General features: G+C 43.2%; 1 protein-coding gene across 4 annotated transcripts in view; it reads left to right on the top strand.

Moving 5' to 3' along the window:
- LCORL (ligand dependent nuclear receptor corepressor like) overlaps positions 1–27,531 on the top strand; it is a 74,501-nt gene that overhangs the window by 17,741 nt on the left and 29,229 nt on the right. For all 4 annotated transcript variants that reach the window (XM_069977453.1, XM_069977454.1, XM_069977455.1 and 1 more), the window contains exons 2-5: positions 18,197–18,262; positions 25,284–25,360; positions 25,458–25,587; positions 26,869–27,120. In XM_069977453.1, coding sequence (XP_069833554.1) covers positions 18,197–18,262; positions 25,284–25,360; positions 25,458–25,587; positions 26,869–27,120 — 525 coding nt within the window. The remainder of the gene's footprint in view (positions 1–18,196; positions 18,263–25,283; positions 25,361–25,457; positions 25,588–26,868; positions 27,121–27,531) is intronic.

Here is a 27,531-nt window from a genome sequence, read left to right as displayed (position 1 = left end):
CTGGTCAGACCTCCTAACCGCCCCGGATCCGGTCCGTCCCGGGGCGGTTAGGAGGTCCCGCTCCCCACCGCACTGCCTCCCGCCCCATAGGCGTACTGTCCTTAGATGTCAGTACGCCTGTGGGGCTGGGGGCAGTGTCGGTCCGGCCCACGGCTGATACGCGCTCTCTGGGGATGTCCCGGGGATTCCCCAGCAGAGCGCGCACCACAGACCTCAGTGTACGCTGCCGGCCTGTCATTCCCGGAAGTGCAGGCCGGCGGCGTACGCTGAGGTCACTGATGCGCGCTCTGCTGGGGAATCCCCGGGACATCCCTACAGAGCGCGTATCAGCCGGGGGCCGGACCGACGGGAAGAGACGAAGACAGCCGCAGCGGGGAACGAGGTGCTAGGTGAGTTGTTTTTGTTATTTTTTTTTTCTGTCTGGGGGGCATCTACAAGGGGAGAGCGCACAGGTGGACTATATACTACAGGGGGGACCTCACAGGGGGCTATATACTACTGAGGGGGCTATATACTACTGAGGGGGCTATATACTACTGGGGGGAGTGCACAGGGGGCTATATACTACAGGGGGGACCTCACAGGGGGTTATATACTACAGGGGGGACCTCACAGGGGGCTATATACTACTGAGGGGGCTATATACTACTGGGGGGAGCGCACAGGGGGTTATATACTACAGGGGGGACCTCACAGGGGCTATATACTACAGGGGGAAAGCACAAGGGGGGCTATATACTACTGGGGGGAGAGCACAGGGGCGCTATATACTACTGGGGGGAGCTCACAGGGGGCTATATACTACAGGGGGACAGCGCATGGGGGGGCTATATACTACAGGGGGAGCTCACAGGGGGCTATATACTACAGGGGGGAGCTCACGGGGGCTATATACTACTTGGGGGGAGCTCACGGGGGCTATATACTACTGGGGGGAGCTCACAGGGGGCTATATACTACAGGGGGAGAGCACAGGGGGGCTATATACTACTGGGGGGAGCTCACAGGGGGCTATATACTACTGGGGGACAGCGCACAGGGGGCTATATACTACAGGGGGAGAGCGCACAGGGGGGCTATATACTACTGGGGGGAGCTCACAGGGGGCTATATTCTACAGGGGGAGAGCGCACGGGGAGGCTATATACTACTGGGGGAGCAACAGGGGGCTATATACTACAGGGGGAGAGCGCACAGGGGGGCTATATACTACTGGGGGAGCAACAGGGGGCTATATACTACTGAAGGAGAGCGCACAGGGGGGGCTATACACTACTGGGGGAGCAACAGGGGGGCTATATACTACCAGGGCAGTCACTCCCTTTGTACCTTATATCAAAGGCTTGGTGAGAGAGAAAAAAATGCCAGTTTTCACGCTAATAAGCAGCAATTCTGTATATAAATAGTTGAACGTTTGTGACAAAGTAACAAAACACGTTTCCTACTGATGTTCAGCTCGGACCTTCACCTGACAATAGACCCCGGTAAGTGGAGCTTCACTAAAAGTTGTTGAGTACCCCTGCCCTAAAGGGTAGATGCCGCTGTCATAACCGACAGCGGCATTTAACCCCTGCAGAGCCGCTCCATATGCAGCACGAGTCTGCTGCATATGGATCGGCCCCTCACTGCTAATGACTGCGGCCCGCAATCCCGCAGGCGGCAGTCATTCAACCATTCCAAATACGGGACCCGCCGGTGCTGCGGCAGCGGTCCCTTACACCAGCCAGTTCCCCAACCTCCGGGTCCACAATCCTGTCGCCGCCTCTCCATTCCCGCGGGGCCCACCGATACAGTGGCACAACAACTCCCAGAATACCTTCTTGTGGGGAGTTGTTGTTCACAAGGAGGCATGCTGGGAGTTGTTGTGCCAGGAGGCTGCTAATGCATTACAACTCCCAGCAGCATACCTCCTTATGCACTACATCCCTCAGCATACCTCTTTGTGCACGAGGAGGCATGCTGGGAGTTGTAGTGCACAAGAATGTATGCTGCACAGAGTTGTGTCAGGAGCTGCACAGCTGCAATTCCCAGCATACCTCCTTGTGCACTAAAACTCCCAGCATACCTTCTTGTGGGGAGTTGCAAAGCACAAGGAATTATGCTGGAAGTTGTTGTTCACCAGGAGTTATGCTGGGAGGTGTAGTGCACAAGGAGGTATGCTGGGAGTTGCAGTTGCGCGGCAGCAGCCTTTCAAAACATCCCAGCATACCTTCTTATGCACTACAACTCCTAGCATACCTCCCTGTGCACTACAGCTCCCCACAAGAAGGTATTCTGGGAGTTGTTGTGCACAGGGAGGTATGCTTGAGGTTAGAGGGGAATAAAAAAATGTAAAAAAAAGTGTTTTAAAATAAAACAAAAAATAAAGGTTCTAATAATCCCCCCTTTTCCCTTTTTTTCAAAAAAAAGTAAAAAAAAAGAAAAAAAAAAAAAAAGAACATACATGTATCAGAGCATACATCCATTACATGTGAATTGTCCGAACTATAAAATGTAACAAAGTGATCAAGAAGTCACATAAATAAAAATGTTGTGCATGGGGGGAACATATCTGTAGTCAGGGAAAAGGGAAATTATATTTGTATTTTTACGTGTTTTTTTTCTCAAACTTTTTATTTAGTATCGAATTGGTATTGAGTATCGAAATCCGAAAGCTGGTATCGGTATCGAACTCAAAATTTTGGTATCGTGACATCCCTATATGAGAGTGGAGAAGAGAATGAGACTGGAATACAGTGTTTGTATATCTGGGATGATAATAATTTGATTCCACTAATGCCAAAGATAATATGATCCATTCAGCCATTAATAAGGTTAGATGTTATAGATGGGGTTACAGGTTATTAGTTTTTTACAGTCTGGACACAAGCAGCTTAAACCAGCAATCGGGTAGAGTAGGGTATTCATACATGGTTGAGAGGAGCTTTCCATCGGTAATAAGTTAGTTATTTACTATACACATGTTTTTTTTTTCTTTTTATATGGTTATGTTCCATTGGACCCTGGAGGTATTTGATATTTTTTCTTTAGTTGGATTGTATGTTTCCTGTGTTTTTATAGCACATAGAGCACAACTGTTTGGTGTGAATTGTCCATTTTTATAGATGTAGGGTTGCCTTACTAGTTTCCCTATGCAGACAGAACTATGAAGGGAGAAGGTTTCTGCTGCAGCAGGCTGCTTCCTGGCCACTGACAGAGTTGTTTTGCTCTGAAAGAAACAGATATGTTGCTTATGTTTCCTTTTTAATAGGAAAAAATACATTTTTCCCGCAAAGCTACTAGAATTGTAGTGCAATCTGATCCACCAGGGTGGGTGATCAAGTTAATTTAATTAATAAGAATCCAGACATTGATATTTACAACCAGCGTGCAGAGTGGGCAAATATTGGGGCTGAGGGGTAGGCGGCAGCAGTACATGCAGCTAGATGTGTGGAGTTAAGGGAACTGATGGTTACCTTGACCTGGACAGATACCTACCAGCCATGATCATTGGATAACACATGTCTGTAAGGTACAAGTGTTAGGTAAATTAAAAAGTCCCTGTCATGAAAAATAACTTTTGACAGTGCTGAGAGACTCTCTGATCCAAAGATATAGCCGGGAAGAAAGCACGGCAGCAGCGCAATCCACTACTCAGCCACACCTCTGTAATGGCCAATTCCAACATTGTAAGTCTTTTAGGGCACATTGTTGGAATTAGTGGCCTCCCGGGGAGTCGATCATGCTGCTGTCGTGCTCTCTCCCCAGCTATATCTCCTGATCACAGCTGGTCTTAAAGGAGTAGTGCGGCAATTTCATTTTTCCGCTTAATTAACACACATTACAAAGTTATATAACTTATAAGTTATTAAGCGGTCTGGCCCCGTTCCCCCACCCCACAATAGGAGAACCCTAGAATGAGGGCAACCCTACAATGGGAGAAGAAAAGGCTGCTGGTGCACATGCGCACCAGCAGCCTTTTCATTGGCTGGAACACATCACATGGCTTCCAGCTTGCTGAGCTTGCGTAAAGCCATGTGATGCGCTCCAGCCAATGAAAAGGCTGCCAGTGCGCATGCGCACCAGCAGCCTTTTCTCTGCCATTCACTGCACCCGGACCCGGGGGACACTGCCCCCGGGAAATTCGAACGGCGATTGTCACCAGTGGGATGGTAAGTATATGTTATGTGTGTGTCTGTATTTGTTTGTTTTTGTGTGGTCGCCGCACTGCCCCTTTAAGAGTGAGACTCATTGTAATAAATAACTTTTGACATGCTTTGACACGTCAAAAGTTATTTTTGATGACGATGACTGTTTAAAGGTTCTTTTTATCCTTTGTGTACAGGTTGCCATATTTTTAAGCATGTGGCTGGGTTCACACTACGTATATTTCAGTCAGTATTGTGGTCCTCATATCGCAACCAAAACCAGGAGTGGATTGAAAACACAGAAAGGATCTGTTCACACAATGTTGAAATTGAGTGTATGGCCGCCATTTAATGGCAAATATTTGCTGTTATTTTAAAACAACGGCTGTTATATTGAAATAATGGCCGTTATTTACTGTTATATGGCGGCCATCCACTCAGTTTTAACATTGTGTGAACAGAGCCTTTCTGTGTTTTTAATCCACTCCTGGTTTTGGTTGCAATATGAGGACCACAATACTGACTGAAATATACGTAGTGTGAACCCAGCCTGTAAGTGTGACAAACTGGCAGTGTTCACTGATGTCTCTATCTGTAATATGCAGTGGATTAGGTGGCTGCCTGCCACTACTCCATGTGTTATCTGCAGCGTTTGGCAGTGACTACTGGGACATTCTACTGCAGTCAAGATCTTGGGCACCAGTTACAGGTTACCAGCCCACCCAAGAGTTGCAGAAATATAAATGCTAGAATACACATGGTGAGGGATGCATTCTACAGACATGGGAAATAGTTTATATAAAAGCCATTGTAGGGTTTATTTGTTGTGAATATCAGATAGCTCCCATGGATCTAAATACAGGGGGAGTCTTCTATGAAGCTAGGTATGCACTTCGCTCAAGGTAGCCACCCGCTTCAACTGCAAAAAAACAACAACAAAAAAAACTGCATTTCAGCATGTATCCTATCTGTCTATGTGCTTAGACTTTTTTAGTCTAGCAAAAAAAAAAAAAACTAGGTGTAAAGCATTGACCTGCTAATGTCTGGTGTTTCTTTTGTGCTACTTAGAGAACTACTCTGGAGACTTATTACCCCCATCTAAGGGTCTCTGGCCACCTAAGACGCAGGCACCTGTAATGCTTTTAGCTTGGGTCATCAGACCCGTGGTCCGGCCCGGGGCTTGCAGCTCTATTACACTTGTCTAAAGCTGGCCTCAGGCTGGGTTATAGCCTTGTGGCTGAGATGTGTGAACCCATTCTAAGAAATTACTCTGGAAAAGGAGAGTTTGATTTGTGCTGACCTTCCCGACCCATGCTTGTGCTCCCGGCCATCTGAGAGGCATTGCCAAGTGTCCTGCAATAAAGAAATTACCTTGTGAAAGAATGTGAGAAAAAAGAATCTGCCTATTGTACATATGGAGACAACCGGGGAGATTTATCAAAGGGTGTAAAATTTAGACTGGTGCAAACTGGCCACAGCAACCAATCACAGCTCAGCTTCCAGCTCTGGTGAAAGGAAATAGGAGCTGTGATTGGTTGCTCTGGCCAGTTTGCACCAGTCTAAATTTTACACCCTTTGATAAATCTCCCCCATTGTCTCCACTTTTTATAAAACTGTCCCATAAGGGAATTGCACGCTATTCTATAATATATACTGTTTATCGGAATCGTCCCATTTACAAGTGAGGGTGATCACACATAAAACCTAAGGGACAATTTTGATGAGCGGTATATTTTATAGAACAGCTGTGCATGCAATTCCCTTGTGGAAAAGAATGGTCTCTGGGTTGTTGTTTTTTTCTTTTTTATTAGTTTGTTTAGCAAAAAGTAAAGAGTATATAGATACAAAAAAGAAAAAAAATAGAAACTAGATTTTATATTCGACCATATTACAAAGGCCAAGTCTCTGCTTATAACCTGCCGCAGATATCCACTGTTGCACATTTTGGTTTACAAAATATAGAAGCGAAGAATGTAGTATAATAAATCAGAATCATGAGCTCAGGGAAATCTACGCAGGCAGGACTCTCTAAAGTACTATAAAATGACATCAATCCAGAAATGAAATTGTCTCATATCTTTAGTGTGCTTTAAGATTATCATAAATTGTAATGATTAGGATTCCGGGGGCTTGTTGCTTTATAGCTGCAAAAAGAGCTTACCTTGTGCCATACCACTGTGGAGCTCACTTAGAAATAGTTTACATATTAAGGGTGCGTTCACACGTACAGGATCTGCAGCGGATCTGATGGCGCAGATTTGAAGTTGCAGATTCAAGGCAAATCCAATCTGGACCATGAAATCTGCTGCAGATCCTGTACGTGTGAACGCACACTTAGGGTACGTTCACACTTACCGGATCCGCAGCAGATACGTAGCAGATTTCATTTAAGTAACTGAACACAGCATCAAATCTGCTGCGGATCCTGTAGGTGTGAATGCATCCTTATGGTGCGTTCACACCTACAGGATCTGCAGCTGATTTTCTGCAGCAGATTTCATTAAAATAACTGAACACAGCATCAAATCTGCTGCAGATCCTGTAGGTGTGAACGCACCCTTAGGGTACGTTCACACTTACCGGATCCGCAGCAGATTTTCTGCTGCAGATCCGCAGCAGATTTCATTTAAATAACTGAACACAGCATCAAATCTGCTGCAGATATGCTGCAGATCCTGTAGGTGTGAACGCACCCTTAGGGTGCGTTCACACACAGAGGATCTGCAGCAGATTTGAAGTTGCAGATTCAATGCAAAGTAACTCTGGCCCCCCCCCCCCCCCCCCAAACCACTTGTACCTTCGGATAGCTGCTTTTAATTCAAGATCTGTCCTGTGGTCCGTTCGGCAGGTGATGCAGTTATTGTCCTAAAAAAAATACTTTTAAACTTGAAGCCCCGTGCTAAACGGGAGTATCTGTGCCCTTACTTTGCACAACCTCTTGTCCCTCCTCCCCACCCTCTTCATCATTAGGAATGCTCCAGGCAGATTGCATGATTGCCTCCTATTCCCCACCTGTGTCTGCCCAGCACATGGGCTGGATCGTTAAGGACCTATGCAATGTTCAGCATGGAGAAAATGTTTGGTGGGGGTGGGGAGGAGGGACGGAGGGGTGGTGCAAAGTTAGGGCACAGATACTCCCGTTTGGCACGGGCTTCAAATTCAAAAGTATTTTTTTTAGGACAATAACTGCATCACCTGCCGAACGGACCCCAGGACAGATCTTTGATTAAAAGCAGCTATCTGAAGGTACAAGTGGTTTGGGGGGGTCAGATTGTGAGTGCAGAGTCGCTTTAAAGGGGTAGTGCGGTGAAAAAGGTTTTTCCCCATTCCCCCACCACATGAAGTTATATAGATCCATAATATACATTGATGGCGATTTCAAGTCCCTTAACCTACTTTCCCTGGTCCTGCTGGAACCGGAAGTGGCTGACTTCTGGGTTCGGCCCCGGGCCGCCATCTGGGGTCGACACGTAGGGCTCATACGTCACAATCCGCGACGTTCCTGGGGCTCCCGGGCACTCCCTCCCTGCCTTGGCACGCCTCCCTTGCGCTCTGCTATTGGTTAGCGTCTTTAACAGTAATTCCATTCGTTAGCACACAACAGTTACTCCCGTATAGACCTGATACTGTCAGATGCCCAAACCCTACTGAGATTAGGCCAATCCACTAATAAACAACATACTTGGTCAGACCACTGCTCGGTGACCCTCCTGGTAACGAAAAATCATCCAGCTCTCCAACCTACTTGTGGAGATGCAATGCTTTTCTTATCTCCCACCCTAAATATAGGAGCGAAGTGGAAAAAACACTCAAAGAATACTTTCTGTATAACACCTTAGAGCAGGTGTCTGCTCCTACTTTATGGAACGCTCACAAGGCGGTGGTCAGAGGCACGCCTATCAAGCTGGGTAGTAGGGTAAAAAAGGAAAAAGAGAAAGCAGTGCGTGACCTTGTACAGGAGATTAATGTGCTTGAATCCTCTCACAAGCGCCTACAAACCCCAAACCTCACAGACAAAATTAGAAAGTTGAGGACCCAACTTAAAGATGCCCTACAACCTGACTATGAATATAAACTTAGGGCCCTATTCCACCGGACGATTATAGTTTGCATAATCGTTAACGATTAACGATCTCAAACGACCGCTGTTGCGAAAGACGTGAAAACGTTCACTCATTTCCATGGAACGATAATCGTTACTTATGATCGTAATTGCGATCGTTTTTCTTCGCTATTTATTCGCTATTGCGTTCGTATCTATTGCAAACGACCGAACGATGTCTTATTCAATGCGAACGTTTTGCGAACGAGCAACGATAAAAATAGGTCCAGGTCTTATAAAGCGATCAACGATTTCTCGTTCGGTCGTTAATCGTTAACTACATTTCAACCGAACGATTATCGTTTAGATTTGAACGATTTAACGATAATCTGAACGATAATCGTCCGGTGGAATAGGGCCCTTAGGAAGACTAAAGCACTATTTTACACACAGTGATAAGGCAGGTAGCCTATTAGCGCACACGCTGAAATCGCAACATAAAAAAATCACATATTCCCTACCTTATCGACCCAGTTACTTCCGGCAAACTTACCGACCCACGTGACATCGCAAATTGTTTCAAAGACTTCTACACACCTCTCTACAACTTACAATCTGACTCCTCCACACCCCAACCCTCACAGGACTCTATAAATGAGTTCCTTAACAAACACTTTCTCCCTACCCTTACCTCCAAACAATTAGAATCACTAAATGCCCCTTTAACTAAATAAGAACTCACCTTGATGATAAAATCCTTTCCGACTAACAAGTCACCTGGCCCTGACGGACTAACCAACCAATACTATTGATCCTTTATTGATACCCTACTCCCACACATGCTACACTTTTTCAGTGAGGCCAAATCTACCGACTCCCTGCCCTCTGAAAATCAAGACGCAATAGTAATCACAATCCCCAAACCTGGCAAATCCCCTAACAGCCCAAAAAACTTTAGGCCCATATGCTTACTAAATTCAGATATCAAAATTTATGCTAAGATGATAGCCAATAGGCTCGCCGCGGTGTTACCTACTGTTATAAACCAAGACCAGACGGGATTTATCCGCCACCGTCAGGCCTATGACAACACACGTAGAATTGTAGACATTGTCTATCATCTGCATTCCAAAAAAGACCCTGCCATAATAGTATTTCTGGACGCCGAGAAGGTGTTTGATCGCATTTCTTGGATCTATGCCTTCTCTGTGCTCCAGAGGTTAGGGATTACAGGGGACATACTAAATTGTATAAAAGCTTTATATTCAAAACCCTCAGCCCGAATATTCACCAATGAAACCCTGTCTGACACCCTCTCCATCACCAATGGAGCTAGACAGGGCTGCCCCCTCTCCCCTCTTATCTTTATTATCTCTTTAGAACCCCTAGCCCAGATGTTCCGCCATGATCCAGAAGTTACAGGTATTCAAATAGGCCCCACCTCCCTCTCCTTATGTCGATGACATAATACTTACCCTAGGATGCCCCCAGACTTCACTCCCTAGAACACTCAAAATTTTACAAGATTTTAGCACCATCTCATATTATAAACTCAACACCTCAAAATCAGAAGCCCTCCCCTTCCATATTCCCCCACAAACACTGACAGATCTAAAAGCGACAATCCCACTGGACTGGAAACACGACTCCATTAAGTATCTCGGCACCAATATTACGAACAACCCTAAGCAGAAGAAATGTCAAAAACAGAGATCAGCTGGACCGGACGAGTCGCAGCGTTTAAAATGTTATTACTGCCTAAACTATTATATCTTTTTCGTATACTGCCTATCTGTATCCCTTAGTCTTACTTCAAGGCTGTGCGAAAAATGAATTCAGGTCTGGTCTGGATGGGAAAACCTCCCCGTATAGCATATAAAACCCTGACCCGCCCCACTGACTCCAGTGGTATAGGAATCCCGGACCCATATGCCTACTACGCCTCCACTATACTGCAACAACTAAGAGAATGGTGGTCTGTAGACCATGATAAAAACTGGATCTCTATTGAACAGGTCTTTGCAGGCGGGGATTTGAAAGCCCTCACATATGCATACATGTGGCTTCCAAAACCTGCATTATCCTTATCTCCCACTATGCAAGCAACCTTAAAATGCTGGAACCACTTCCATAACACCAGAGGCTCCCCTTGTTGCCTCTTCTCAACTAATGCTCCTATCTCCACACTTCTATACGCCCTACCAGCTACCTGCCGGTCGCACATCCTAAGATGGCAAGACCTGGGTCGATCTCCCTGTTGACACACTCAAAACAATTAGTAGATTTCCAAACCCTTAGGAATCAATTCAATATTCCAAACAGAGACTTCTTGGTCTATTTACAGGTGAGACACCTATTGATAGGAATTCTCCCTCGCAAACTTAAATGGCACAACCAAGCTTGCACTCTGCTCTCTTTGAAGCAGAAAGGGTTAAAATCACTCTACCTAATGTGTGGGAACATTGATTCTTCTCACAAAACTCCCAACATAACTTGGGAAGAATCCCCGCACTCCACCTTTCCGATAAGCGACTGGCACTTGGCGTTTAAATGGGCATTAAAATCAGTTATTAGCACTCCACAAAGGGAAAACGTTTTAAAGGTCCGCTTTCTTTGGTACCATTCTCCATCCAAACTGCACGCACTCTACCCCTCAGTATCGAATAAGTGTTGGCGCAGATGTGGATGCCATGGAGATCTTCTGCACATCCTATGGGGATGTCCGATGCTCAGACTATTTTGGTCAAAGATCACTGATATTATCTCTTCCCTGCTGGGAGCAGAAATAGCCCTAACGCCCGTGTTGGCGTTGTTATACCTAGGTGTGGACATTATACCTTATAAAGCCAGACATGTCATATGAAAACTCCTCACAGTAGCCAGGATGGCAATAACAAGAAAATGGAAATCTTGTAGTCCACCCATAGCAGCAGAAATACTCCATGACATTCGCACGATATACTCATTAGAACGCCTTATAGCAATTGGACGGGATACTATCACTTCCTTTGACGCCCAATGGGCAATCTGGGTATCTAGCCCATACCACTCAGAACCTCCTGCCTACCAGGGTAATATACAGACCTATTGAATGGGAGAACCTATTGAAAGAGGGACCCACAAACAGCTAGCCCCCCCTTTTATCCATTCATTTAAGCTACACTTGCCAACCATTCGGTGCTGGAGGACTGGACAAAAGTGATCATAAATGCTCTACATATGGGTAAATATACTAATATACCTACCTACTGTCTGTACGTTGATACGTCGATGTGTTATGTCGAAATGTTGTTCGACTTGTTCTACCCTGTTAAACTATAGGAGCATGTACTCTAGTTTATTAACCACTATACTTAACTTCTGCCCTCTTTGATGAATAGCCACAAGGCCGTACTACTCAACCTGATGAACATTCCATTCGTGAACCACCTAAAATGAACATTAGTAGTCGGCTGGACTGTTCGTCGCCTTTGCTTAAACATGTGCTATACTAATTTATCAATGTACATGTCTATCTACATTGCTTTCCCTTATTGTATGTTATAAAAATTTAAATTGTTTCAATAAATAATATTGAAACGTTAACGGTAATTCCACTCCTATTAGAACTGCAAGTCCCAGCGCACCCGATGTCCATACACTGAACTGACATGTATGGCGGTCGGGTGCACTGGAACTTGCAGTTCTAATGGTAGTGACATTGCTGTAGGTAGTGCTGCAGGGTAAAGCAGGTCATACACTGACTGACAGTGTACAACCTGCTTTACCCTGCCGCGCATTACCCCAGATACATCCACATGTGCCGCCGTTCCCCATACATTATCTCTAGTGGGGGGAGGGCCGTCCCCGGAGCTGACACCGCAGTGTACTGTCCCCAGAGAGCCCAGGAGCTACCACCCCTCTGTATGGCTCCCTTATCTACCCCCTGCAGAGCACTGGCCCGGACAGCCCAGCAGCGATCACCCCTCTCAGTTATCACCTGGCTTCATTATCCACCTCCTGGGAGGAGCAGAGAGCATTGGTGGGATGCTCTGAGCTGTCGTATTTTATAGTTCTCCCTTTTCTGAGCAGCTGGCACTCCCCTTCATAATACCCACATGACCCAAATTGGCAGGATATACCTGTGCTTTCTGCAGCAGCAGTGGTGGTGTTTGCAATACCATATTCATACTTGTGGTGTTTGGGGGCAGTCTTCCCCGCCGTTGGTGCCGGCTGGGTTTTGGGGGGGCACTTTGGGTTTGGTCCTGTGACATTGGGGTTGCAGGGCCATTCCATGGCCTCCCTTCCCTGCATGTGCACGCTTTGCGGGGTTGGCGGTCGCTGACCGACACAGTGTGGAGTTCGCTTAGGGACCCGTGTGAACCAAGGGACCTGCACGAGGTACACGGGGCAATATGGTTTGATCAAATTATATACCAACATCCTGACTTTGGTTTTTAAAAATAGGCTTAGCGGCATTGGTGTCAGCCATAGGTGGGATGTGCAGCCGCTTCTTTCTCTCAATGTCGTACAATAAAAAGATATACTCTTCTGTCCTGGTCCCCCAGTGCTCCTGGTGTGATATTACACAGTCGCTGCTACTTCCTGCTTCCAAGACGGACTTGTCTCGGCAAGTACTGCATGCTTAGCCAATCAGTGACTAAAGCAGGACTGTACTAAGGCCAGGAATTAGCTAAGCGCACATTTCCTGTCGAAAAGAAGGGTGATGAGTGGGGGACACCAGGAGCGGCAGCTCTACCAAAATATGTAAAAAAAATTATTCAAGGGCCTAGAAAAGAGTCTTAGGCTGGGTTCACACTACATTTTTGCAAAAAACGGATGAAAAAAGAATGCGTGTGTGTGCATCCGTTTGTATGCATTTTTCCATTGAATTCCATTATAAAAAAAAGTATCAAAACGTTCCTGTTTTTTTTAACGGACACAAAAATGAGGCCGACTATGTTTTTTTACGTAAAAAAACGGATCTGTTTTTTAATAATGGAATTCAGTGGAAAAACGGATCAAAACGGATGCACACACGCATCCGTTTTTTGCAACAAAAAAAAGCCAGATCCCCCCCCCCCTCCCCCCACCTTGATCAGACAAAGATTCTTTGGATAGGGGTAACTTGTCATTGCCAGAAAACCCCCTTAAAAGTATATTGTTTAAGGGGTTGTCTGGTGCTGCAAAAAAGAGCTCAGGCTGACTTAAAATAAAATATAAGCAGCCCTGACTTCCCTCGCTTTAGAAGGTGCATAGTTCCCGCTATGCAGTGTTTCTGTGACATTGTGACAATTGGCTAAGAAAGCACTCTGTGTGTCTGCATTTTCCATGCATTAAAAAGCATACCAGTGATTGCCACCATTGGAACAGCAGGAGTGAAGGATCAGGGGAAGGTGAGTATTACTTGGTTTTTATCTTTATTATGAGACCATTGCCAGACAGGCACTTTGAACTTTTACTGTATTGTTTTTTTAGTTGATCAATCAAATAACATATTCTTTCTCTTTCCCTAAGCTTTTGTCCCCCCTAAATATGAGACATTTGTTTGTGATTTAACGTGATTGGAATACTATAGTTATTTCTTGCAATTGTGTAATAAATAGAATGTATATGCTGGAGGCATAACCCGGGGGGTGTTCATTGGGATATCAATTTGTAACAAAATACAAGAAATCGCTCAGCAATAATTGGGTAATTCGGCATGTAAAATCGCTCTTTTTCTCGTTCCCAGTGTGCCATTAATTTTACTTTCCAGTTAATTATTACACCCGCTGAAGAGCCGCTTAATTGGCTTTTATTATTTGTATCAAGCATCTGGAAATATTTAGAGGAAACATACACTGGAATATTTTTTATTTAAGGCAAAATTATGGCTTTCATTCAGAATGTGCTGACTGTGAAGTATGTGAAGCATTAGCTCAAAGCTAAAGTATGTAAAGTAACTCTAATGTTACCTCTACATATTATTTATGGGCGTAATTGACAGGTAGCTAGTGGAAAAACTGCTGCTCATCCCTAACTTGATGACCACTAATAAAATAGTAATTGGTCTAAGAGGCTCCCAAATATTACAGTATTAAGCAGTCTAGTGATTGTTCTGTCTTGTTGACGTTTTAAGGCAGGAATAAGGAACCTGTAGCTCTTCAGCTGTTGGAAAACATAATTTCTGGACAGCCAAAGCTGCTCAGTTACGCTGCCATATTGCTGCAAAGGCTTTGTTCCCTGGCAAGCAGGGCAGGATGCTGTAGAACTGTACTCGCTTGCCTGCTGTCCACTCTTAGGGTATGTGCACACTACTGAGTCCTGGCAGATTCCACAGCTCACCCCCACTCATTCTATGGGCGGAAACCATAAAATGAAGCCTATGGGACCAGTGGAGATGAGCGCGTCTGTGGGGGGGCTGAGAAATCCGCCGGTATTCCGTAGTGTGCACATACCCTAAATGGGACATTCCCTTTAAAGGGGAACTTTCAGCAGGTAAGACGGATCTAAGCTGCTGATAGCCCCTATAGCACCGGAGCGGCCCAGATGACGAGAGCAGAGTTTACACCGATTAGCAGCACGGGACCTATGCCAAGAAGGTAAAACACATACCTTCCTCCTAAGCTTCCTGGGCACTATAGGGGGCTGATAGTTCTCCTCTAACCCCCTTAATGACAAATGATGTCTAGTTTTGGCTTGGTGCTGCAAGGAGTTCATCCGTATCCATACCCAGCGGCTGACAGCCACCATCTATAGCTGGCATCGGGTTATCCAGCTAGGGAAGCCCTTATATAGTGGTAATAAAACAATAAACAAGCTCAACTTGGGGGTGACAGCCGGGGGGTGGGGGTTGGAGAGCGCCATGGCCAGTGAATGGCTTAGTGGGCTGTCACCACTGAAACAAGTCTCTCTCTGAAGTAGAGGTGGGCACACTTCCTGGGGACACCAGAGACCTCTAGGAGGACATCGGAGGAGTTTAGATCAGGGATGGGGAACCTGCGGCCCACCAGCTGGACAGCCAAAACTTTGGTATGGTCACGTACTGCTGGTAAATTGATCCCTTGTGCTGTAAACAAAAATAAATTAAAAAAAAAAAAAAAAAAAAAAAGCCAAATGCTCTAGTCCTATCACATGGTAAGAAACAATGTAGTAAATAGCAGTCAAAAAGCCCCAGGAACATTAGGAACATAGTAAAAAATCATGTTTTCTCAGCTAGGCCCGGGAGTGTTGAGAACTTCAGCTGTGTACCTGCCGACAGTACAATGGCCGCTCTACCTTCATACATGTGTTATTCCCTTGTATTTCACTTCATAAATTGACACGAGGTAATTTTAACCTACAGTATGTATAGAGGGATTAAGAAATTTCCAGATTCCATGGAAACGGTATTTGTGTCATATACATTATTCATCAGTTCCTATGGAAACACAAGTGATAAGTGGTCAGTTGCTTACAGGTTTAATGGAGCAGTACATCAAATCAGATCTGTATCAGAGGGAGGCCGCGCTCGCACCTTTATTCCTATAGATTGTATTTTACAGACATATGGCGGTGTTAATGTGCTCCCTTCATAGCAGTCTTATTGTGTTCCTTCGTTTCCATACTTTAGGGTTCTTTAGTCCTTTTAGTCTATGGGTATTTGCTCTTCATCCTCAGTATCATTAGGTTTATTTTAGTATCCCTATATAAATAAACCTAAGTGGCACAGAATGCTTATTATGAATATCTCAGTGAATTATACACTTTCATGTTGTGATGTGTCTTTGTTGGACTTTATTCTGATACTTGTGCATGCAACAAAATTATTTATGGTAGAAAAAAATGTGAATTTCCACGCCATGTTAAAATGTGTGAAATACTTCTAAGCCCTCTGATTCTCTTGCATTTACTCTTCCTATAGCATTGTTTCCCGGCCTGTGGATCTCCAGCTGTTGCCAGACTACAACTCCCATCGTGTCAGGAATGCTTGGCGCTGTAGTTTTATGACAGATGGAGAGCCACAGGTTGGGGAACATAATCCTGTATCATGTAGATGCAGCAAGTCATTTCCCTCAAATCACAAGTAGCAGTGCCCTTTATTGTTAATGATACTTCTATACACTACAAGCTTATGATACATCATGGTGCCTTGTCAGATGTCTTCAGATGCGATGGTCCAGCAGCTGAGACCCCCACCAGTTGGTAAAATGATGGGACAAAAGTCTCTCCTTAGAAAGCTGAGAGAGCCGTATACACCTTCATAGTATCTGTATATTGCTTGCTCAGGTCTCCAAGCATCAAATCTGCTCCAGATCATGTAAATGTTAATGGACCCTAAAACTTCTGATGTGTCCCTAGGAGGTATCAGAAGCCTGTAAAAATGACCGGGGTAGAAGTCACCAGGAAGCCTAACATAAAAGTGCTCCCTACTATTGAGTTGATATAGTGAAGGGAGATGAGATATACAGAAATATACCAGAATTGCCCCCAAAGGATGCGTGCAGGACTTTCTTATTTGACATGTGTGTAATTGTGGCAATAAAGTAAAAGTGAAATATGCCAAACTTTCCCCAACCGTGCCAACTTTATTTTTTAAAGTACATCCTTACAGTTACAGCAGCTTGCTAGGCATAATATATCGCCCCATGTGCATCCTTCTCATACATTATATAACAATATTGGGTCTCCTCCTCCTCTTTTACAGAGTACCTGCCATTGTGTTTTTTTTACTAAATCCCCTCTAAGTAATAATTCGGGAGTGAGTTTCCCATACTCCTTTAGTAGTATTCTCCCATATACTTGTATACTCATTTTAGTTGTCCATGAAGGTGTTTTCAATGGGGAGAGGAGAGAAAGCCAGACACCTGGCAGCAGCATATATTGATGGAAACAAACATGCCCGATGATTGCTCACTGTATGTGTGTGTGTATGTATATGTATGTATGTGTATATATATATATATATATATATATATATATATATATAATATACATACATACATACATACATACACTAACCTAGCTTGCTGGTCCTGCCAAAAATGGTGGATTAGGTAGACCTTTCTATGGCTATGGGGCCCTTTAGTACTGTGTTGTTCAGTTCCTCTGTTGGTACTGCTGAAAATTGATGATTTATTCACAGCTTGTCCTTACCAATTTAATTTAGTCTGTGCTAAGTGTGCCAGGCTCTATAGCAAGGGTCTCAACCTCGCAGCCCTCTAGCTTTTGCAAAACTACAGTTCCCATCATGCCTGGAAAGCTTTACCTGTCCAAGCATGATGGGAATTGTAGTTTTTCAACAGTCGGTTGTCCGTTTAACACCTGTCCTGTGCTCTATAGGAACCCATCATAATGATAAAGGGAATAGTGTCAGAAAAGAAGATGCTCCAGAGTAATTTTATAAGGAATATATGACTTACTAGAACACACCTGTCAGGAAGTCTGATGGGTGCGATTTTAGGGGTTTTGACACTAATAAGCAGAAAGCATTTAATGTCAAAGTAAAAATGAATCTTCACAAAGAGATCCATGTTCATTCTTATCCCAGGTGATAAAAAAACCAGCACCGCCTGATTTCAGTATAATTGTAACTATATTATTATTATTTATTTATTTATTATTATTATTATTATTATTGCTAAATACATGAGACTGGTCATAAGAAAGGATGTTACAGAATGTGCAATTCTTCACCCAGTGCAGTCAGGTAAGACTAGTATAAGCTGCTGTTCACATCATATTAATAGCCTCTGCTTAGTGTGTATGTCAGAAGCATTGTTTCCTACTGTACTGGCTATGTATATCCTTTAATCAGACTATAACCAAAGTTTCCTTTTTTTGTTCTTTTTAGGGCTTTTAGTTATAGACTGTCAAAGTATAGACTGCGCTATTCCATAAAACATGCAGTAAAATAAAAAGCGTACATCTCAGTATATTCAGGCAGTTTTATCCAACACACATTTTAAGTCCACACCAAGAATTGACACGTTGAACAATAGGAAAGCCAATCTGCATGAAATACACTCTGAAATCTTGGGTAAATAAAGTTTGGCAAATAAAGTTCCTCTCTCCTTTGTATTTGCAGGTTTCGAGAGCATTCTAGAAGGGCTGTATGGACCAGGATTATGTAAAGACCTCAGTTTATTTGATGGTAAGTGATCAATTAACCTTATTCATTATTTTAATATCTTCTTGCAGATATGAGAAATAAACTAGATTTGCATTTCCAGGGAAATACATAGTGCTTGAAAAAAAGCGCCCCTTTACCAAGTGACTTCCATTTAAGAGAAACTTTAACCCTTGATACCCTCCCTTTAAGAGTGGCTTTGGTACTGTCCCTTAAGGAGGGACTTTGGTGCCAACCCTTTAAGAGTTACCTATATACAGTCCCTTTGAGACCAGCTTATGTACTGTCCCTTTAAAAGCGACTTAGGCACCGCCCTTTGAAACGCAACTGTCCCTTTAAGAGTGACTTTGGTACGGTCCCTTTAAGAGTGACTTTGGTACGGTCCCTTTAAGAGTGACTTTGGTACGGTCCCTTTAAGAGTGACTTTGGTACGGTCCCTTTAAGAGTGACTTTGGTACGGTCCCTTTAAGAGTGACTTTGGTACGGTCCCTTTAAGAGTGACTTTGGTACGGTCCCTTTAAGAGTGACTTTGGTACGGTCCCTTTAAGAGTGACTTTGGTACGGTCCCTTTAAGAGTGACTTTGGTACGGTCCCTTTAAGAGTGACTTTGGTACGGTCCCTTTAAGAGTGACTTTGGTACGGTCCCTTTAAACTCTTAGGGACCCATGACGTACGGGTACGTCATGGAATCCTGTCACTTAAGGACCTGTCACTGACTGATCTGGACCCCCACAGCATGATTGCGAGGGTTCCAACCTTTGTATCTGACTGCCGTAGGTCTCTTACCTTCCTCCCGGCAGTCAGATCGGCGATCTCTGTATAGAGTCTGCACTCTGCAAATTACACTGATCAATACTATGCTATGGCATAGCAATGATCAGTGTAAGAAGTCCCTTAAGTGTAAGAAAAAAAGTGTAAAAAAAAAATGTAATTAAATTAAAGGGGTTATCCAGGGCTACAAAAACATGGCCACTTTTCCCCCTACTGTTGTCTCCAGTTCAGGTGCAGTTTGCAATTAAACTCTTATTTACTTCAATGGAACTGAATTTAAAAACCCGACCCAAACTGGAGACAACAGTAGGGGGAAAGTGGCCATGTTTTTTTAGAGCTGGATAAGCCCTTTAAGGTCTAAAAACACACCATATCCCCTCCCCCAATAAAAATTTAAATCACCCCCCCCCCCTTCCCATTTTATAAATAAAACACAAAAGTAAATAAACATAATATACCGTAACATGCGTAATCGTCCAATCTATTACAATAAATCAATATTGTTCCTGCATGGTGAACGGCGTAAACAAAAAGCTGAAAAAAAACGCCAGGATTGATTATTTAAAATAATAATGAATAAAATAAAATGAATAAAAGTTGATCAATACATCTCATCTACACAAATATGGTATTAATAAAAACTAGAGATCATGGCGCCAAAATTGACACCCCAAACAGCCACATACGTGAAAAAATAGAAACTTAACCCCTTAAAGACAGAGCAATTTCGATTTTTGAGTTCATTTTTTCCTCCTTGTGCTTAAAAGGCCATAGCAGTTACATTTTTCCACCTAGAAACCCACACGAGCCCTTATTTTTAGCGCCACTAATTGTACTTTGCAATGACAGGCTGAATTTTTTCATAAAAAACACTGCGAAACCAGAAAAAAAATAAATGTGTGGTGAAATTGAAGTTTGGTTTGGTTTGGTAATTTTGTTATTTGGGGGGTATTTGTTTTTACGCCATTTGCCCTGGGGTAAAACTGACATGTTATATATGTTCCTCAAGTTGTTACAATTAAAACGATATATAACATGTATAACTTTTCTTGTATCTGATGGCCTGTAAAAAATTCAAACCATTGTTAACAAATATACGTTCCTTAAAATCGCTCCATTCCCAGGCTTATAGCGCTTTTATCCTTTGGTCTATGGGGCTGTCTCATGTGTCATTTTTTGCGCCTTGATGTTTACTTTCTATCGGTATCTTGATTGCGCATATGCGACTTTTTGATCGCTTTTTATTACAATTTTTCTGGATTTGATGCGACCAAAAATGCGCAATTTTGCACTTTGGTTTTTTTTTGCGCTTACGCCATTTACCATGCAAGATCAGGAATGTGATTTAATAGTTCGGGCGATTACGTACGCGGCGATACCAAACATGTTTATTTATTTTTTAATTTTTATTTACAACCTGGGAAAAGGGGGGTGATTCAGACCTTTATTAGGGGAGGGTTTTTTTTTTATTGACAACAACACTTTATTTATTTTTTTTACACATATAGTAGAAGCCCCCCTGGGGGACTTCTAGTATATACACTCTGATCTCTCATTGAGATCTTTGCTGTATAGATATACAGCAAAGATCAATGAGATCGGCACTCGTTTGCTTTCGGCTGCTGCAGCCGGAAACAAACGAGTGTCGAGCCGGAGACGGCGCCATCTTAGAGAGATGCCCGGCCGGCATCGGGTACAGAGATCGCTCCTCCGCGACGAGCGATCTCACCCACTAGACACCAGGGAAGTGCTGCAGCCGGTAATCGGAGGCAGCTGTCAACTTTGACAGCTGCCTCCGATCACCTGATTAGCGGGCACGGCGATCGGACCGTGCCCGCTAATAGCCGCGGTCCTGGGCTACATGTGGCACCCGGGATCGTGGCGGTTCAGAGCGGGGTCGCTGCGCGGCCCCGTTCTGAAGCCCCCTACCGGCAAAGGGCGGAAATATGCGCCCTTTTGTCGTTAAGGGGTTAATGAGTCAAAAAAGGGCTGTTGTAATCACACCTATTAAAAAAAAAAAAAAAAGCTCTACTGTTAATAAAAATAGTAAAACATTAGAAAAGCTATATAACCTGCATAATACCGTATTCAGACTGACCTATAGAATAAAGATAAAATGTCAGTTTTACTGTAAAGTTAATTACGTAAACTCTGAACCCCCCACAATTTGCAGAATTGTATTTTTCCCAATTTCAACGCTTAAATTATATTTTGGGGGTTCCGTCATACATGGTATAGTAGATCAAAAGGCGCCTTTACAAAGTGCACCTGTTCCTGAAAAAAACAAGCCCTTACACGGCCCAATAGCTGGAAAAATAAGAGTTATGGCTCTTAGAAGACTAGAAGAAAAAAATTTAAATGCTTAATTTGAAAATTATCCTGGTCCTTAAGGCCATTTTGGGCTCTGTCCTTAAGAGGTTAAGAGTGACTTTGGTACCTTGCTTTAAGAGCGACTTTTGGTACCGCCCTTTTAAGAGCGACTTTGGTAACTTCCTTTTGGTACCTTCACCTCTGCTACATTACTGACTGACATCGGCTCTGCTAGATCACTAGCTCAGCTCTGCTGTATCATGCGGGTATCGGCTCTGCTAGATCACTGGCCCAGCTCTGCTGTATCATGAGGGTATCTGCTCTGCTATATCACTGGCTCAGCTCTGCTACTTCACTGATTTACAGTCTTATAATGCTAAAGATCATTGGTCGGTTACCATGACAATCTTACTCATGTCAGTGGTGTTAAGGACCTTCCATCTTCTACAGCTTCTATTGGCCAATAGTGGACATGTGACTGTGTGGATGTTGTGAGGCATAGACTAACAAGACCTTAGAATTTCTATTGGCTGCTATATTTCAGCTATTTGCATATGTGCTGTGATTGGCTGTTAGTGCTGTAGAATGTGGCCATTATTTCCTATGGGAAATTAGGGGTCTTTAAACGTTAATTTCTTAAAAAAGACCAATCCAATTAAAACGAAAAATAGATAGCACACCTGTCACCGCCAAGGGCTTCGAAACGCAGTTTGAACGATGTCTGTGTACAAAGCGGTTCGGGCTGTATTAATCGCAGAAGAATAGCTGAAAGAAGAAGCTTAAGAAGAATACGTATTAGGGCCGGTTCACACTGAGTAAACACGGCGCACTTCCGCGGCGGAGCTCTCCCGCCGTGCTCAGTGTCCTGTTTTGAGTTAATGGGAGAGCGCGTGCCTGTCCGCTGCCGCCGCTCTCCGCTCAGAATGGTCATGTTCATTCTTTGAGAGGAGAGGAAGCGGACGAGCGAGCGCTTTCCCATTCGCTCAAAGCAGGACACTGAGCACGTCGGGATTCCGAGGCGGGCAGCCCTGTGCATTGTGTAAGAGCTGTGCTGGGTTACTGTAGCTCTGCTCACACTGAAGTGAATATAATTACCCAATGTACAAAGCTGTCTACTTCCAGCTCGGTTCGCTGTATATTGCATGTGCCGTTGCCATGCCATAACTTACTTCAGGGTGCTGGGTGTCGGCTCCCCACTAATCGGATAATAATGACCTGTCCTGAGGATGGGCCAAGCTCTACCCACTGTCCTTGTCAACATTGAAACAAATGAGAAAATGCAAAAAAATTGTGCTAGTTTTCAAGCACAAAATTAGTTGTAAAGTCACCAACTTCTCCTCTCTGTTAGTGCATAAGGGTGGACATTAACATTTTCATGAGACTGCAGTGCCTACAGGGTTAATGTAAGAGCACCTAGCACAAGAGATCAAGGACGCTGAGCACATTGCAGCCCAAGGATGGGGACAGCGCAGCTGCTTCCAGCCCCTGAGAGTTGCTGTAGCCAGTTCTTTAGATGTTGCATACTCATTTTGTTCATCTCTGTCCTGAAAAGGGAGGCAGGGAGTGGTAGTTATAAGAGGCATACGAAGATTAATTTAGGAATTGGAGAATATTTCAGGCAATAACCCTATGCCACAGCATGAGAACTGCAAACCTTCAAGGGGTAGTGTTAGAGGTTTATATCTGACAGATGCAGCTGTATTCCATACAGTTGCATGTGCCATGTATAAGCCACAAATTTAATGAAATTTAGAACTTGCTGTGTATAGGAAAGCATTATACAGCATACCATATTTTCCAGCCTATAAGACGAATTTTTTAACCCCGAAAAATCATCTTAGAAGCCGGGAGTCGTCTTATATGCCGGGTATGGTTGGCACATACGGTGGGGGAGTTAAAAAATGGCCGCATCCCCGCCGTATGGGGTCACCACTATAAAAAATTAAAAAAAAAACTCGCCTGTGACCCGTTCCCGGCAGCCGCACATCTTCTGTACCTCTCCCAGCGCAGGCAGAGTGATCTACACTCCCTGTGCCGGAGATCCCCGAAGCTCTCCCGGGCTGCCGAGCATCAGAGAAGCTCAGAGACGCTCGACTGCCGGGAGAGCTTCGGGAGAATGACAGAAGCACCGGAAGCTCCCGAAGCTGCAGGGCTGCGGTCCAGCTTATAAGGTGAACCCCTGACAATCTTCTTACAAGTCAGGGGTTGTCTTATACGCCCAGTTGCATTATACGCCAGAAAATAATATATATTTTTTTTTTTTTACAGCAGGTTGAATTAAATGTGTGGTATCAAATATGGTAGCGTACATCATGTGCATATAGTTGGTGTATAAAAACATCCTCAGGGTTTTTCACACATAAGGGAGTCTATCACAACATCCTGGTTTGCGATTATTGAATTAAACATTCTAAAATCCCATGTAAGGCTATGTTTCCACACAGTGTTTTTTCTCAGTATTTTGCAACCAAATCCAGGAGTGGATTGAAAACAGAGTCTATGTTCACACTCTGAAATTTAGTGGATAGCTGCCATTTAATGACAAATAATTACTGCTATTTTAAAACAGCTGTTGTTTTGAAATAACGGTGGTTATTTGCTGTTAAATGGCGGCCATCCACTAAATTTCAGCATTGTGTGAACATAGCCTTTCTGTGTTCTCAATCCACTCCTGGATTTGGTTGCAAAATACTGAGCAAAAATACTGTGTGGGAACATAGCCTAAACAAGTACCTGACTGCAACTTTTTAGCGGGAGGGTTATTCAGAGTGAGATTATCAGCAACTTGACCTCTGATTAACTCTGCCAGCATTACAAAGAAGTTACAAAGTTGCAGATAAAGCCTGCCAGGGACTTGTTTACATCAGCCGTCTCAGTAGGGAGGAGGGAAGAGGGGAAGATGGAGAGAAAAGCTAAAACAGTTTTTTGAGTCTTCGCAGAAAGCAGCAACATATGAAATGTTGTTAGTATCACCATGGGCAGCAACATATGAAAAGTTATGTTTGCGTGGAATGCCTCTTTAGGGTACAAACACACACACAACGTATACGCAGCAGATACACAGCAAATACGCAGCAGATTTGATGGTGCAGATTTGATGCTGTGTTTAGCTATTTAGATCTAAACTGCTGCGTATTTGTTGCGTATTTGCTGCGTATCGCAGCAGTAAATACGCTGCGTATACGGTGTGTGTGTTTATACCCTTAAGGCCTACTCCAAAAACCATGCAAAATCCAGCTAGAGCTTATTTTCGGGGTAGGGTGTTTTGGAGAAACAGGGAATTTCCAGCAGAGGCATGAGATACAGTGGTGGGCGGAGAGAAGAATGGGAGCAGGATGCTTCTGGGACACTGTCAGAAAGTGAAGATGCTACATAACACAGCAGAGCAGATGATATGTATGCACTGCTGATGTGATCAGGCTCTGGAAACTGGCAGCACAGCAATATGCATACCCGTGCTGTGAGTTTCACTTCTTTAAATAGCCGCACCAAAAATACAGGGATCATTTGATGATTGTGCCGTGCAAAAGGCACTACAAATGAGCGCCAATCCAGCTCTAGCAGCCGAGAATCTTTGTCTAAAAGGACCCCAAGTTGTACTAGAATTAAGGTGACACCACTTGCCCTAATGAACTAGTAGCTGCTTTTTCAATAAAATTTGCTAAGGGCTACACTACGATTTTCATAACATCTATTATGACAAGTAAGTGTCGGACATATATGGCTGTATACTGTTTCATACACCCAAGGCATATTTTCAGCGGAAATGTTCTTCCGAATGTAATGCCCAAATGGGGATGTGACCGTAGCTTTTATCTGATGGTGACATGGAAGCAGCAGGCACTGCGGTCATTACTGAGCAAGCGTTATAGTCTCCAGGTCTTTTCATGCTGCAATCTCAGAACTTTATCTGTCAAGACAATATCATTAAAATCACAAAATGCCATTTTTTTCCCCCCTTTAGACTGTGAACCAGAAGAACTAGTTGACTGGTGTGTTGATGACAAATGCTCATTATGTAACCTCCGCAAGGATACGAATGTAAGTAATTGTGCCCCTTCTACTCCCTCCACAGTCCCTTTTATAAAGTCAGAGAGCTGCCAGAGTAAGATAATGTTATACTATATTTCCTTGCTAGGATTACACACCGTCAGGTGGTTCTGCACAGTCCACACCTACAGGGGAACTGATATCTCAGGGCCAGTTCAACACAGAGAAAACTGAATGCCAAGCTGAAAATTATTTAAATGCACTCTTTCAAAAGAAAGGTATGTATTTTCTGAGTGGCTTGTGACATTCACCCCAAGGGTTTTTCTAAAAAATGAGTTGCTCTTTAAATGGGTATACATTCACTTAAATGGAGCTTAGCTGCAATACCAGGCACAGTCCATGGAGAAGAGTGGTGCTGTTTCTGGAAGGTATAAACACGAGTTGTTCTTGCTTTATGTTGCTTTTATCTATGGAGCTGTAGGGCACAGGAGTATGTTGGGTTTTATGCAATCTTGTGCACTGCAGCTGTCACTCAATAGTTAAAATCAATCATGTAATGCTACAAAAAAAATAAAAATCGAAGTGTAACCCTAGCCTTCCACAGTTGCATACCCTGAAGGAGCAATGAGACTTTCAGCATTGGGAGTCCCATGACTGATATGCTAACACAGCATTTTAACATTCGGTGATGTCATTCTGACATGTCAGAAAAAGTGGTTAACTGGGTAATATAACAGGCAGCGTAAAAAGCATAACTGACACATTCCTCAGTATACATACCTTTACATTTCTATGCTCCAATATACCACTTTCCCTTGTATCGTGACATCACGATAGTGGGCTGTCATTGGTTTTCATGATCATGTGATTCTTTATTGAGCATAATTGTGAAGGTAAGCATATTGGGAATGACCTTTCTGTGTTTTACTTTGCCTGGACCCTGTTTTATAGCTCCACAAAACACCCTTTAAAAAAAAAAAAAAATTAATATACAGTGTGTATGTATGTGTATATGTATGTATGTGTATATGTATGTATGTGTATATGTATGTATGTATGTGTATATGTATCTATGTGTGTGTATATATATATATATGTGTGTATATATATATATATATATATATATATATATATATATATATATATATATATATATATATATATATATATATATATATATATATATATATATAATATTATCCTATTTAGCTTTTAACAGTCAAACTGCCCATCTTACGCTATAACTACAAATCCGTTTTCAAGGAGAAGAAACCAGTCAGCATGTTAAATACAAGTACCTTTTTTTTCGGAGTTACGTCCTTAGATTTTATTTTTTAACCTTTTATAAGTCTTAACCACTGGGAAAATGTTCTATACTGATGGGCAAACACCCCAAAACATTTCTCTAGTGATGGATAATTTCTCTTTTTAGATGAAACTTTATAGTTTGCTAGTTTGAGATAGTTTTCTTCTTTTTGGAAGAGAGATATTTTTTTTTTTTTTTTTAAACAATCTATCTGGATAAGTACATGAAAGCCACCCTATTTTTCTATTGCCAGATCTTCCTCAGAACTGTGATCCCAACATTCCACTTGTAGCTCAGGAATTAATGAAGAAAATGATACGTCAGTTCGCAATTGAATATGTTTCAAAAAGCCGCAAGATGTATCAAGCTAGTAACGGAACAATAGCAGATGATCCTCTCAGTTGGAACGGCATCCACAAAAACCACGCAGACTTACTACTTGATGAGCAGGACGGTCCGCTCGACCTCACTGTCACAAGGATTCAAGAACAAACGTTACAGGATGGTAAGATCTGTGTGTGAATATCAATGTTTTTCTAGTAAAGGTCTATGAAAGAAAAAAAACTCCAGTATTTTTTTGTGACTTTTTTTTCACACGCAATACTATTCATCAATTGAGATGTATTAGTATCACGGCTATTCCTGGTCACTCAAACACAGTGCTGCACTGCCTGTCGCACGACCCCTTCACTCATACATGTGAAAACTCATACACTCATACATGTGAAAGGTATCACGCTGCAACCCACAGGTGACCATGACCCTGCAGTCACATAAAATCAAATATTAATAGGTTTTCTTTAGAGTGTTTAAGGGCAGCAGTTGCCCTTAAGTTCATAACGATTGGATCTAGTGCCTTCAGCTCTGTGTTCAGTACCGTGGACAACACATTGAGCATGGCAAACAGCTGATCTCC

Source organism: Dendropsophus ebraccatus, chromosome 7, assembly GCF_027789765.1.
Source record: "Dendropsophus ebraccatus isolate aDenEbr1 chromosome 7, aDenEbr1.pat, whole genome shotgun sequence".
In the NCBI taxonomy this organism is placed as follows: domain Eukaryota; kingdom Metazoa; phylum Chordata; class Amphibia; order Anura; family Hylidae; genus Dendropsophus; species Dendropsophus ebraccatus.
This window is presented reverse-complemented; position numbering and strand designations above follow the sequence as displayed.